The sequence below is a fragment of the Tympanuchus pallidicinctus genome, unplaced genomic scaffold (assembly GCF_026119805.1).
Source record: "Tympanuchus pallidicinctus isolate F22 unplaced genomic scaffold, pur_lepc_1.0 scaffold3, whole genome shotgun sequence".
Classification (NCBI taxonomy): Eukaryota; Metazoa; Chordata; class Aves; order Galliformes; family Phasianidae; genus Tympanuchus; species Tympanuchus pallidicinctus.
The window spans coordinates 53,862,762-53,877,210 of record NW_026294747.1 but is presented as its reverse complement, the minus strand read 5'-3'; the positions used below and the strand labels follow the sequence as shown (position 1 = coordinate 53,877,210).

The 14,449-nt window shown below is 46.1% G+C and overlaps 1 protein-coding gene across 1 annotated transcript in view; it reads right to left on the bottom strand.

The window, feature by feature from the left end:
• Positions 1–14,449, bottom strand: part of RTN1 (reticulon 1) — a 95,917-nt gene that overhangs the window by 40,393 nt on the left and 41,075 nt on the right. The window contains exon 2 of the mRNA XM_052695813.1: positions 1,107–1,850. Within this exon, the coding sequence (XP_052551773.1) occupies positions 1,107–1,850 (744 nt within the window). The remainder of the gene's footprint in view (positions 1–1,106; positions 1,851–14,449) is intronic.

The following is a 14,449-nucleotide window of genomic DNA, read 5'->3' as shown; positions in this document are numbered from 1 at the left end:
CACTGTTCACCTGCTGCAATGAGATTCAGTTATCTGGAGCCATTCAGTCCTTCCACAGCCGCCAAGGATGGCATAAATAATAATTAGCGCCTGAAGTTCTTAATTACTTCTTAGTACAAAAAGTGTAAATCGATAAAAACTTGAAGATGTAGTGTGTGATATCACCCAGCCAAATAAAAGAAGAAAAATGGGATGCTTTAAAGCTAATTTATTTTCTAACTAACACTGTTAGAGTTGATGGGGACTCCTTTTTTCTTCCTTTCTGAAGGTGCACAAATGCGTGCACGGTTCTGGAGGAGTTTCACTCAGTGTGTCAGTGAGGGTGGAAGTCCCAAACTGCCATTTTATGGGAATTCCACTGGACTTTTACTTGCTCCTACATTTCATCAAAGGAATGAACATTCTGGCATGAGGACACTCATTTTCAATGAACAGGGTATTGATCCAGGATGCTGAAATTTAATTTCAAGTTTGAAAATTCTGTTTCCTGACAGACAATCTCATTTCTTTTTAAAATGCCACACTGCTTCCATGTTTTAATGGTGAACAGCAGTGTATAATGTAGGAAATGAGGAACAGACATTATACAACACTGCAGTAATCGAAAACGTGACGGATTTTGGTGCCTTCCACCCCCCAATCCCAGCAGTAGAAGCCAGCAATCACCAGCTTTTATTAGAAATTGGCCCTTTGTCCCTCTGTAAATGAGATGACAGCATTTCCCTCATCAGCATTTTTCCAAGAGCAGTGCTTTCACCTGAAAACAGTGCTCATTTTTAACAATTCAACCCAATGCTGCGAGGGCAAAAAGGCATTAAACAGCCACTGAAATCTAAAAAAAATAACCCAGCCCTTCACAGCACCCTGGTCCTGCATCCTTGTGGCAGTGTGGTCAGATGGGATCACTAAGATCCCAAAATCACTGACAATACACCTGATAGCATCCTGGTGACCACCAGCAATGTGAAAAGCTACGAGAGCAGAGCAGAAACACCTCCACCATGAAGATCTGTTACCATCAGTGATTCCACAGTGACTGCACAAATGCAGAGCTAACATTACAACCACATGCTGAACAGCAAAAAAGACGATGGTGACAGCATTACCTGTGCCAGAGGATGGTGGTGTGACAGAGCCTGGGCTGTCATCTTCTGGCTCTGATACTGTCACTGTGGGTACCACCTCGTGGCTCGGCTTCAGGCCAGATTTGGGCTGCATGAGACTCGCCTCTTTGCTGGTGGCCTCTCTGGCCCCAGGGGTCTCAGTGAGTGTGATCTTGACAGGGGCTGTCACCACAGAGGCGTTGTGCTGGTCGCTAAATCTTTTGTCTTCAAGTGGGTCTTGCTCTTTGGGAACCTTTGTGGCCTCTGATACTGTTGTCCTCCCAGGTTCAGCAGCATGGCCAGATCCGACGGGTGTTCCCCGGTACTCATCAATAAGGTCTGGGCTCTCATCTTCCAAGTCTGGATCGTGTTTTTCTTGGTACTTTATTTCTTCTGGTCTACTTATGTCCATGTATTTATAACCTTCCACTTTCATGGGATCCGCTAAGGTTTTGTCAACCTCAGCAGACTCTGCAGGTGTCATCTCAATTCCCGAATCCAAGCTGAACAAGCCACGGGACTCAAATCCAGTCACATCTTGAACGGGATGCCCCAGTGCATTAAAGCCTTCCGTGCTGCCTGAGCAGGGGATGGGGCTGTTCTCCTGCTGGTAAATGCCTGTGAAGTAGGTGTTGTCCCGGGGAGTGGTGTAGTGAACATCTGAGATCAGGGAGGTGTAGAAGGAGCTGTCGGCCCCATTGGCTGAGCTGGAGCCATAGTCAAAGAGGTGTGATGAGGCCGTGACACCTACAGCAAATGCACAAAACAGCACTGTGAGAAGACAAGTACCAGAACGCGTCAGCCTTTCTGCAAAAAAAAACAACTTCTGGGAGTTGTAGTTCATTCTTCTCTTCTGAGACCAAGAAACCAGAAATACTGACAATCCACAGAACTGCAGCATTCACTCTTTAGCACCCAGTAGACTACATGATGTTATGATGTGGAATACAGATAAAAAACCCATAAAACCATGACACATGCCCAGAATGCCACACCACGTTCATCATCTACGTTGCACAGCAACATAAAAGCAGTGAAACTTTACACATGCCCCTGCATCATTTCCATGCACTGCCTTTGATTTCCTCACTGTGTTTTAAGTTTCTGGGGATGTGGCTAAATTGATTATGAAAGGGAGCCACTCTGCAGCATCAACAGAGAGCACAGTTCAGCAACAGAACTGCAAGATTCCCCCAGTGGAAGCTGGAGGAGGGGAGAAAAGTGTTGATAGGGGCTGCTGGATTAGGATGTGAAGGAACAAAGTTGATGCCTATCGGATCTGCTTCCTAACTGTTAGTGTTAACTGTTTACATGCTGGTGCACACAGCACTGGAGAGGCCAGCTGGTTTTCCTCAACCTCTGCTCATCACTCTCCAAGAGATACACAGCTTCTGATCTGCTCCACACATGCAGTGTCCTGAGCTACCAATCACAAGGCAAACTAAAGGGATGCTGCTGCAGCTGCAATGTCAGAAGCTGCAAGGTATCTGTGGAAATGCCCCTGCGCTGTTTGCAATTAGTTTCTTTCCTCTTTGCACACTCACAGCAACACCATCTTTAAGTACAGGTCACAGTTACTTTTGTCTGACTGCCATGAGGTATATGCAGATTGTGTAGTGAGCTGTGAACAACATATTTTTCCCTCACCATCAAACCATAGACTTTGTTTTATCACAGCCTTGCTGGATTTCACATGCACAGCCCAAACCTTGCACAAAGGCAGACAAACAGCTCCCTTGTGCTTCTTTTTTGCATTGCTCATTGCAAGCAGCACACAATTTCTCTTCCCCAGACTGGAAAGGCACACTCAGTTTTTCACAAAGGAAAACTTGATAACATAGAGAAAAAGCATCCTGAAAGTGCTATGTGTGAAAAAGTCACTTCTCCTTTTGCTTATAAGCTCTTCCCAAGTACTGGAAGGCTGCAGCAAGGTCTCAGAGCCTTCTCTTCTCCAGGTTGGACAAGCCCAGCTCTCAGTCTGCCTTCATAGGAGAAGTGCTCCAGCCCTCTAAGCGTTCTCCTGGCTCTCCTCTGGACTCACTCCAACAGCCCGACATCTTTCTTGTGCTCAGAACCCAAGCCTGGATGCAGTATTAAAAAAAGAAAAAAAAATGCAAATTCTAAAATGATCAGCAAGTGAAAAAGGAACAGGCTGATTTTCTTGCAAAACTTTTCTTGCTGAGTTTACTTCTTGAGAATTGTTCATGAACAGGTTTGCATTTTCACAGATGTGTTGGTTAGCTGAAATTATCTGATGCACTGTTTATGCCAACAAGTTTCAGGCTGTTGAACTGCTGACTAACGACTACTTTCATAATTCATTGTTTGTGCTTGGCTACCAAATCATGGAGTTTTGGAGCTGCCCTTTCATTAGCTGATTCCCAGGTGCCTCCTGGGCCTGATCCAAAGCCCAGTGCATTCACTAGAAAAAAATCCCACTGATATTGAGTGGATCAGCAACACGGATCAGCTCAGGAAGGCAGCACAGCCCTTGCTGCTTTGGGCGCTCACAAAAAAATGCAGCAGCAGCAAGCAGAAACCTCAAGAGCTGATTTCAAATGGACTCACTGATCACAAGCCTGTTCTTTTTTCTTTGCAGTGTTTTTGCAGAAAATGGTGAAATGGTCCATGTGTTTCTTCTTGGAGTCCAGGCGCACATGAGCAAGCAGGGATTGCAGCAGCAGGACAGAGGGATCCTAACTCACAAGGCAACTGCAGAATCAAAAGCTGAAAGGCAGCTGAAATCACCTAATTTCTGGGACTTAATGCAACTCTATTTCCACAGAGAACGACTGAAAGCCATCACTAAAAGTGTCTCTCAGTGGGGAAACGTGAATGCATTGCTATTAGGCTGGCTACTAAAGACATGGAAACCTGTGGAAGCTGAGCTGATTTTTTGCTGAAGAATGGAGCATTCAGAGCCCAGTGATTAAGCAATGCCTTCCCTAATTTTAAGTTTATTTAGTTCAATATCCGTGGGAAGGAGAAGCCTTGAATAGCTCTGGTAATGGATGGCAAGATCAGCTCTGAAGTTACCCTTGTTACAAAGGGTTTTTTAAAAACTGGATGTCTCTCAAATGTGCCCAAAAACCTGCCTGCCAGTTCAGGTAAAGCCAAGCCATTCAGAGCTGGGAGCAGCAGTCTGTTTGCTTGTAACACGAGCCCTGGGGAAATCATTGCACTTCCTGCAACCCCCGAAGAAGTAATGGGTCTGATTCCAGCATTCTGAGCACAGCTGAGAGCTCACTAAGTCCCATGCAATTTCATCAATTGTAAAGAAATTCCCCCCCTCCCTTTTTTTTTTTTTTTTTTTTTTTGGAAAACAATTGCTTTCTTTCCTCAGAATAAGTAACTGAATGCTCCAAAGATCCCCCCTACAGCGTGCGAGTTTAGCAACTGACACAGCACAATAACTTAGAAATGATGGCTTCATGCAGAGTAACTCTTAATTTAAGACAAGCAGCTGAAGACCAACTTGGATCAATGAAAGCTGCAGTGCTTCTGCACATTGGAAGAGGAGTTGGGATTAGGTTAGTTGAGGAGTTGAAGTGAGGATAACAGAGAAGAAAAAGAGCTAATTTAAATGAAAATGATGGGGGTTTTTTTGAGTATGCTCGATCTTCTTCAAATTGATCACTTCAGAATATGGTGTTCACTTAACTGAAGTCATGTGAATAAGCTACATGCTAACCTGCTTTTCTCAGCCCTCACGTACAGCTCTGATGACCTTCTGAGGCATGGACAGATGGATGCAGAAGGACATGGAATTTGGTCTGTAGAACAGCTGGCAACCCCACAGCATGATGTTCAGTATTTATTGTGCGCCAGTGCCTCGGTCAGAGTTATTAATTTCTCCTAAGAGAAGAGGGAGAACTAATCTTTAATTAGATGATACTCTTTTTACAGCCTGGAGCTGCACCAAGAAGGAGAAAAACTGCACCTTGAGGAACGCTGGTTTCCATAACCTTTTCCAGATGAAAGCAGAGCAGAGTTAGAAGAGCCCTCCAGCAAATTCCTGTAGGTCTTTTGACAAGTTGACTCTGAGAGCAGAAACGCTCCACTACCTCAGCCTCCATGCAATGAGGGTTGTAAATGTGATCATTTACAAGGCAGAGGTAACAATGAAAAAGTCCCATGAACAAAGGGACTGCTGTGTGACTGGCCTAAGTGATACTGCAGGGTCTCTCAGAGCAATTCATCACTGGGGCTTCCTGTGTGATAGACTGCATAGGTTGTGCTTACAAATCCCACATCAGCAGCTCAGCTTCCAGCCTCTCCATTTTTATGTTTCAGATACATGCTTTAGGTTGGACAGGTAGAAAAATTTCTTCTCAGAAAGAGCAATCAGGTACTGGCACAGCTGCCCAGGGAAGTGATGGAGTCACCATCCCTGGAGGTGCTCAAGAAACATAGAGATGTGGCACTGAGGGACGTGGGCAGTGGGCATGGCAGTGATAGGATGACCATTGGACTTTGTGTTCTTAGAGATCTTACCCAACCTTAATAATTATATGATTCTATAATCTTTCTGCTTGCTTCCACATGTACAATAAAAGTAGCTATTAAGCAGTCCTGCCTCTTCTGTGCCAACCTTGCAATTTTGATATCAGCCACGAGTAACGAGCTTGGTTACAAGTCCAACCTCAAACCTTGGGGATGTTGCAGAGATTTCCAGACACCCTTGGCTGGCACTGCTCCCAGCAGGGGTGAAGGTAGCTTGCAGCAGGGACACACATTTCCCAGCCTTATGCCAAATCATCCTTGAAACCAGCTGGGTAGAATCACAGAATTGTTTGAGTTAGAAGGGACCTTTAAAGGCCATCTGGTCCAACCCCCCTGCAATGAACAAGGACATCTACTGCTAAGTCAGGTTACTCAGAGCCCTGTCCAGCCTGATCATGAATATCATGGGTACCCCAGGGATATCTGAATGTACCACTTGGGAGCCACACTCTCAGTTTTACAAGGCCCTACTCCCTTAACTTCTAACACAAGACTTCTAACCCTGTGTCCAGGCAAACCTCTCAACTGCTTGAACACTTGTGTGAAAATTTAAATGGTGAGTGAAACCCAAACTTGTGAGAGTTCATCTATCTCCCTGCCAAGTGCAGCATTACCATGCTGCAGTGATTTAACTCCAATAAATGAGCTCTCAGCCTCCCCTGGATTAGCCTCTCTTGGTAGCCAAAGCCAGCTGTCAGCCTTGAGCTATCCTACCTCCAGATGTTGTAGGTTTGATGCACAGTGCTATCCTACCTCCAGATGTTGTAGGTTTGATGCACAGGGCCATCCTACCTCCAGATGTTGTAGGTTTGATGCACAGTGCTATCCTACCTCCAGATGTTGTAGGTTTGGTGCACAGGGCTATCCTACCTCCAGATGTTATAGGTTTGATGCACAGTGCTATCCTACCTCCAGATGTTGTAGGTTTGATGCACAGGGCTATCCTACCTCCAGATGCTGCATATTTGATGCACAGAGCAGCAGGCTGCTTGTAACACAGCTTCTCTGAGCCTGCAGCCCTGGCAGCAGGACCAGCTCTTCCCAACTGCCAGGAGATGGTGCTCTTTCTTTTAGCTCAGGATTTTCAAAGCCAGTTCATAGGTTGGCAACTTCTTTTCCTCCAAAACTCTCTTTGATATTGGCTGCAGGAAGAATACAGCTCTGCAGGGCACAGCATTTGCAAACAGGAATGGCCAACCTCTCAAAGTCATCTTGGAACTCATTTGCACAATAGATGCTACAAGAAAACTGCATATACCAGAAGGATACACACTCCTGTTCTATTTCCCCTTGGACTACATGGGTCCTGAATGTGCTAGGGCAAACTCAGGGCAGCAAAAGGACAGCTTACACCGTCTCAGACAAATTAGTGATATGCTTTGATGCATGTAAAACTCTTTCTGTGACTCCATCTACAGAGGATTTGAGATCCTGCAGCCTCCACACCAGTGCCTTGGCTGTCTGGTAAGCCATCATACCAGCCACCAGATCGAAAGCTCCTCCCTGTGCTGGGACCACAGCTCCCAGAAAGTTTTGGCTGCTGAAGATGAGCACCCTTTACTGACCCACCATCCATTATGCAGAAGGGCTGGGGATATGATGGTAAATTGCTGTCAGGATCCTATCTCTGGAGCCTCCAGCATTTTGGAGAGCACTGGTCTGGGGGATGCCCAGTTGAGATGGTCTCCTCAGCCGCCAGCATCACATCCCCACTGTATCATACAGAAACATGGTCCTGCTGCACAGCTTCCCCAGACCCTGCCCTGGGGCTCGTCCTGCTGCCCCAGCAGATCTCTGACTTCTGAAAACAACAGGGGAGCGAGGATCAGGCCCTGGCTCAGCTGCTGAGTGCTGCAGCCCTGCCTGTGGGAGGGACGTGTAGGAAAAACACTGATGAGCTTCTAATAACATTAAAACAGATCCACTCTGGGGAATGCAGGACGTGCTGTGCTGCAGCCCCATTATTCTGGCAGGCCATTAACAGTATCTTTTGTTGCTGTGGACTCTGCGCTGCAACAGCAAGCATCTCCCTGTCAGCACTGCCCCAAACAAACACAAAGCTCATCTCTCACATGTTGGTGAATTGCTGCTCTGGGTATCCCAGTGCACCCCAGACCAAGCCAAGCCCGACATTACTGGTGAGGAGCAGGGCTTTGTTTGGTGATGCTGAATATCTTTAGTCCCATAAGCATCCCCAGAGCTCAGTGGGTCTGATGGGTGCCCCAAAGCCAACAGGCAGGCACGCAGTGTGAACTCACAGTGAGTCAGCAGTTCCCATCCCCATGTACTTCTGTGCTATAGAGAGTTCCAGTCTGACCTGGCAGCAAAACCCAGTATCAGGTCCGTGTCAACCTTCCCCTGTAATCTGGGCAGCATGAAATATCACAAACACCAAAAGATGAACTCTCAGAGTAGTATAAAAACAATTAAAAACTCGCATAAAGTTTCAACTGCTCCTGCTAGAAATACAGATCTTCATGATCAGCAGAAAAGAATAGAAACATCCCTTTTTAATTTTTAACAAAAATCAGATTCAGGGAAATAAAAAGTGAGATGCTGTGATAGTATCAGCAGGCGTAACATGATGGTCAGTAGGGTTCAGTGATATTGAAGTACTGCCTAAAACACAATCAAATCTTCTTTGCTAAGGTTTATTAAGCCCCACTTATGAAAATATCCATTCTCATTTCACCAGACTCACATTTCCCCTGGAAGGATCAAACTTCACCGAGTCCAACAGATAAATCTTCCAAGCCCTAAATGAGATAGCACCTAAATCACACTTTCTAAATGATTTGAAATGAAGCCCAACTCTGTTTAGATCCCTACCCATAGGATTTGCTCAAAATTTGGATGCATTTGGCTAAGTCCCTTTTCTCTTCAGATTCTCAGATATTTCAACTCCATTTCAAGCATGACTGAGGAGTTCGAGCTGTTCATTGCTTACACCCCTAGCTGCTACATCCCAGTCATAAAATCATGGAATATCCTGAGTTGGAAGGGAACTGTATGGATTGTCAAATCCAATTCCAGGCTTTTCACAGGGCTACCCAAAAATCAGACCAGTTGGTGGCTCCCCAAACCCAGCCTCCCCCCGTGGCTCTGCTTCGAGCCCCCCTGTACCCCAAGATCCACCTTGGCCGGCTCCTAGACACCCACAAACTCAGCTTCCCTCCCTTGCTGCGAGGCAATCTGCAGTGGTGTGGCTGCAGCCTGGAAAAGGGAGAAATATCAACTCTGGCTGCTTATGATGCCCTGATAAAACTGGGACAGAAATCGTTGCCCTATAGCTCCAGGCACTTTCACACGTGGGAAGCTTGATGGCAAGGAGGTAAGAGCTGCTGCTGGGGAAGGAATGGTGCTAAAATGTCAGTCCTGAAGGAAGAGAGGGATACACACATTTTGAGGATTGCTGAGTTCTCTCTGTGGCACACATGCCTGACTGCAACATCTCATGGAAATTCAGCTGTTAAAAATGAACAAAAAAAGGAAGAGAGGATCAGCTTGCACTTGGACTCGGCTCACTGTGCCCCAGGCCTGGAGCACCCCAGCAGTGTGAATCTTCCAGTGAGACAGGGCGACAACTGCAGCAACATTCAGCTGAAATCACTGAGGGCTCTCAAGGAGAAAATTAATTTTGTGACAATGCAGAGTACATACAGCAATGTCTCAGCTACAGAAATTCAGAGAGAAAACCAGCTGCCAGCCACTGAGGTTTGGGGCAGGGCAGGAACAACTCCACAAAGGCAGTACCTACATGAAGAAGCAGGGGAGAGAAGTACAAGGCCCTAGGAGCCAGCAAATAGAATCATAGGATGGCTCCCACTGGAAGAGATCTCACAGATCATCAAGCTCCAAGCCCCTGTTGCCAATCACTAGAACAGGCTGCCCAGAGCCCCGTTCAGCCTAGCCCTGAATACCTCCAGGGATGGGTCACCCACATAGAGATGATATGGTACTGGCCACAAATCATGATCAAGTCTAATGCCCAAGGAAAAGCAGGGAAATCCATGTCAGAAGACATGGTAGCATGAGGTCGATGGAGGCGAACAGCTGAAGCTCCAGAATCCCCATTTTTGGATTTTCACCCAAAATTTTCCTATTGCAATTTGACCTATGCCAATATGGGAGGACCAGTACATTTTGGTGAATCCTAGTTTTGGCAGTGACAGAAACATTAGGAGAAAAGACACAGTATAGCTTCAAGTAGGACACAGAATATATAACATCAAGGAGTGAAGACATATGAGCAGCTTCAGATTGCAGAGGTTCTGCTGAGGCAGGTGAGGCAGCAGGATCTGATCCAAGCACTAATGTGGTTTCCTTGTACATTAAGTGATTCCCCTCTATTTCTAGAAGGTGAGGGCACCAAGAGTGCATCTCAAAGTCAATCAAAGAGTTTTCAAAAGCACACTAAAAGTTAAAGCTCTCACAATAGCGCAGAATATGGGACAGAGCCACTATAGTCATAAATCAGCATCAAACTCCTGGCTCCAGTTCCTGCTTAACGAGGACCGGGCCAGATGTGCTATAACTAAAGCTATGAATGTCCTTGCTTTCAAGGTCTCTTCTTTATTTACCTGCTGCCATGTCTCTTCTCCTGCAAATGATGAGTTTATGCCAAGTAGAGGCAGGAGAACTGTTCCCCAGACATCTCAGTTCCCTGAAGGACATTTTCAGAGTCTCATCCCATCTGTTGTTCTGCTTCAGGAGCAGCAGATACAGCTACAAACCTCCCCCCCTCCACGTCCTGCCTGTGGATACATGACACTGGAGACATAAAAAACATTTGCCCACCCAGGAGAACAGCCAGCAAGCTGTTCTACTTAGAGTGGAAGTGTTACTGGGGAGCACTGCAAAAATGGACCAAACACCTCCCTGAAAGCCCAGGTTAAAATCCTTCTCCTTTATGTGGCAGCTTCATCTCTTTGGCAAAGTCATGCCTCTGCTTTCTGCAGGGAGAGGGTTCCCTGCAGTCAGGGTTAGTGGCTAAATCACAGTTTTCTGCAGATTCAAAGAGTGGACGCTGCACTACTGAAAGCTTCTGAGGTTGTGGTAGTGCAACCTCGACTCAAACCATCTATTCGCTGTAACAGGTGCTGGTGAAGCAGGAGGGAGGCAGTAGCTCAATGTTGGTCCTGGCACTACCATCATGAAGAGCAGGGGATAATTTCCCAAATCACAGTGCTTTGTGCAGCTTTCCCAAGTCCCTGCCACACAGGAGGAGGTGGCTGCCAGGTACTTACAGAGGCCACAGGAAAAGGCAGGAGCAGAGGCTTTTCCCTTGCTCTTCTCTGTGGCTCCATCTCTGAACAACATGTTCATCCTGAAGCAGCTCCAGTGGTTACTGCACACATCAACTGCAAATTTTCTACTGAAAGCTGCAACCAAAGTTTAACTGTCAGCCACAGGAAAGTCTGTTTTTCTCCAAAGAGCCCCTTCCTCCATTACAGGGTCCAAGATGCCAAACCTGAGAATGCCCGACTTGGCCTCCATCCTGACCTGTTCCTGTGCAGAGAAGGGTTCAGATCCTGGTCTTTTAAGGGGGATAAGAGAAACTACACCAAGAATTCTTGGATACTACAAGTCTAGGTGTTCCTGCATGGGGACCAACTTCTCATATGGTTTAATAGTGACAGAATAAAGGGGAATGGCTTTAAACTAAAAGAGGGAAAATTGAAGTTAGATGTTAGGAAGAAATTCTTTACTCAGTGAGTGATGAGGTCCTGGGCACGGGCTGCCAAGAGAGCTGGGGATGCTCCATCTCTGGAGGTGCCCAAGGCCAAGCTGGATGGGTCCCTGGGCAGCCTGAGCTGGTGGGGGGCAAACAGACCATGGCAGGGCGTTGGAGCTCAACAATCTTTAAGTTCCCTGCCAACCACAGAATGGCCTGGGTTGCAAAGGACCACAATGCTCATCCAGTTCCAACCCCCTGCTACGTGCAGGGTCACCAACCAGCAGCCCAGGCTGCCCAGAGCCACATCCAGCCTGGCCTTGAATGCCTCCAGGGATGGAGCAACCTCCTTGGGCAACCTGTGCCAGTGCCTCACCACCCTGTGTGAAAAACTTCCTCCTAATACCCAAACTAAACCTCCCCTGTCTTAGTTCCAAGCCATTCTGTGATTCTATGACACAGGATGAATCTGTGACCTTCACAGTAGTTCTCCTGCTTCAATCTCTAGTGTCAGCTGCTTTTGGAAGACGATTACACATGAGATGCACAGCTATCATGAACAAGGGCCTTTCCACTCTAGTAGATACACCTGGTAAAATGATTCATCTGAGAAGAAAGCAGCTTTTATATCAAATGCTGGACAGGACAGCTCTGCAGATATTCCTGATTCATCTGCAGATTTGTGTCAAAGTTACAAGCAGTGATAAAGAGAAATAGCTAGTACAGTAAGAAGGCTTTATCTTCTTTTTTTTTTTTTTTCTTTTTTTTTTCTCTCTTGCTGTGTTTTCAAAGAGATAGAAGGGGAAAGCCAGAAGACTTTAGGGCAAATGAAGCATTATGCATCATCTGGGAAGAGCCCATTTTGAGAGTCTACCACAGTGAGTGAGCCAAAGGGCATTTGGAAGAGAAGCACATGATCACTAGCTAAGATTAAGCAGTAGGTTATGCTAAAAAAATTTCTACTGACCTTCTTGCCAACAAGTTTGGTGTTAAGAAACAGCAGAAGAGCAGTGATTGTGGGATAGTTCAATTTCCGCTCTATTTTCAGCACTCAGCGCTCTCTGGTAGTCAACTCATTACACATGTACGGAAAGCTGGTATCAAATAGACAAAGTGTTAATGAGGGAATCAAGGCACAAAGGAGGAAAGAGGCAGCCCAGGAACAGACAACAAAAGAAAATAAGAGCTGATGGACTAATGGGGCAACATAAAGGAGAGAAGATCCCACACGGATTGGCAGGGCAAGAAGAGAACCCCGAACCTCGTCTATAGTTTGTGCTCTGGCACACATCATAAAATCATTGAGGTTGGAAAAGACCACTAACATCATCTAGTGCAACCATCAACCCATGAATGAACCACAAGTGGGGTAATTTTGTGATTTTCTTCATTGAGGAAAAGCACAGAAGAATGCTGAGAACCTGCAGGTAAAAAAAAAAAAATAACAATCCGGTGGCATAAGAACCTGGGGGCAGGGACCAATCTGGAGAAGGAGATAAATGTATATTGTACAGAATGGGAGAAGGGATGGGGAGAGCAAGATTAAGCTATAAATACTCTACAGGTACCAGCACGAAGTGAAGAGCGTGAATTAGTCACTGTCTTAGGGGATGGGAAAAAAGCAATGGCTTGAAGACAAGACATAAAATTAAGCTGTGTGTTAAGGTGTGTTTCTTGGCAGAGAGGAGTGGATGAGCAGGGATGGATAGATGGATGGGAGCACATACAGCTCTGCCCTGCCAGCAGGTCCCCAGCATCCTCCCAGCACTGCTGCTACCAAGGTCTGCCTCTTGCACAGCAGCACTTCAGTTGAAAGCTGCTGACTAAATAAGAGACTTCAGTTTGGCAAGAGAGAAAATTACAGGGAAGTCATTCTGCTTGGAACCAAGCTGTAACAGAGGTTTTTTTTTTTTAATGATTTTTTTTCAGTGAAACAAGGAAACAAACCAATAAAAATCACCCTCGGTCAAATCAATGTAATCTGACCTGAAGCTAAATGTCATAGATCTGGTTTACAGCACACCCACTTTGAACACCGAAGGGAAGAACTGTGACTGTGGACCCTGATGGAAGCACACGCAAAGCAGTGCACACAGGGGGATGCTGTGGGGTGCTGACATCTTCCCCACCCACCACCAGCTAGATAATATAGGCTACAGCTCTCTTCAGAGCCAGCAGAGAAGCAGCTCTTAGCTTTCCCCCAGCTTCTTCCCAAGTCCAGCCATTTAGATGTAAAAACTCAAGCAACCCAAGTTTGCAGGCAGTCCTAAATCATGCTCAGAGCTCTTTTAGCTCCCAGCATTTTGGATTTCAGCCCGTCCAATTATTCACCACCCCATATAGTTGCTATAGTAACACTGTATTGAGTATTATTAGAAATCACTGTCCCCATTCCCATATATTAGAAGGAGCTGTGTGGCAGGGGTGAGCCATCTTCTCTTGCACTGCTTTCCACTCCCCCGCTCCCAACACCAGCTGATCTAAGCTGCTTCCTTCCCAATCTCACTGAGCTGTGGGGTGCAAAAAGCAGCATGCACCCCACTTGTGACAGGCCTTGGTTCCCCAAAGAAAATTGTTTACACATCTCCTACAAGTGAGTGAAGGAAACATGCTCCAACTTAAACACAGACAATGGGTAATTTTATTAGCCCAAGCAAACAAGGAAAATCTGTGCCTTTCCACTGGTGTCCACAAGAATTTGCAGTGTGACCTTGCAGAAATTAAAGTCTGAATATTTCTCATACAGTAACAAGAACCATCAACATTTCTTCTGTCGTTAAAGGTTAGAACAGTGCACATTCCTTAGGGGATGTGAAATTAAGTCATTACAGAGCTGAGGATGGACAAAGAGGACTGCATTGAGGAAGAAAAAGGCTGTACTTTGCTCTGGAATGCAAGTCACCACCACCACATTCTTCCACTAAACTCCAGAGTGCAAAGACAAAACACAACACCACAACCTTTGATAAACATCTTTTTACCCAAATGGCACAGGCCTCAGGTGCTTCTCCTCCTGCTCCAAGGCCAGCAGACAGCCACATAGCCACTGGTGGGATGTAACATTAAAAGGGTTTCTGAGGGTTGCACAGCTCCCAGCTCGATCCGAAATAATCCAAAGACGATGAAGAGTGCTTTGTTCCTTTACAAATTGGAAGCAGAAGAGATGATG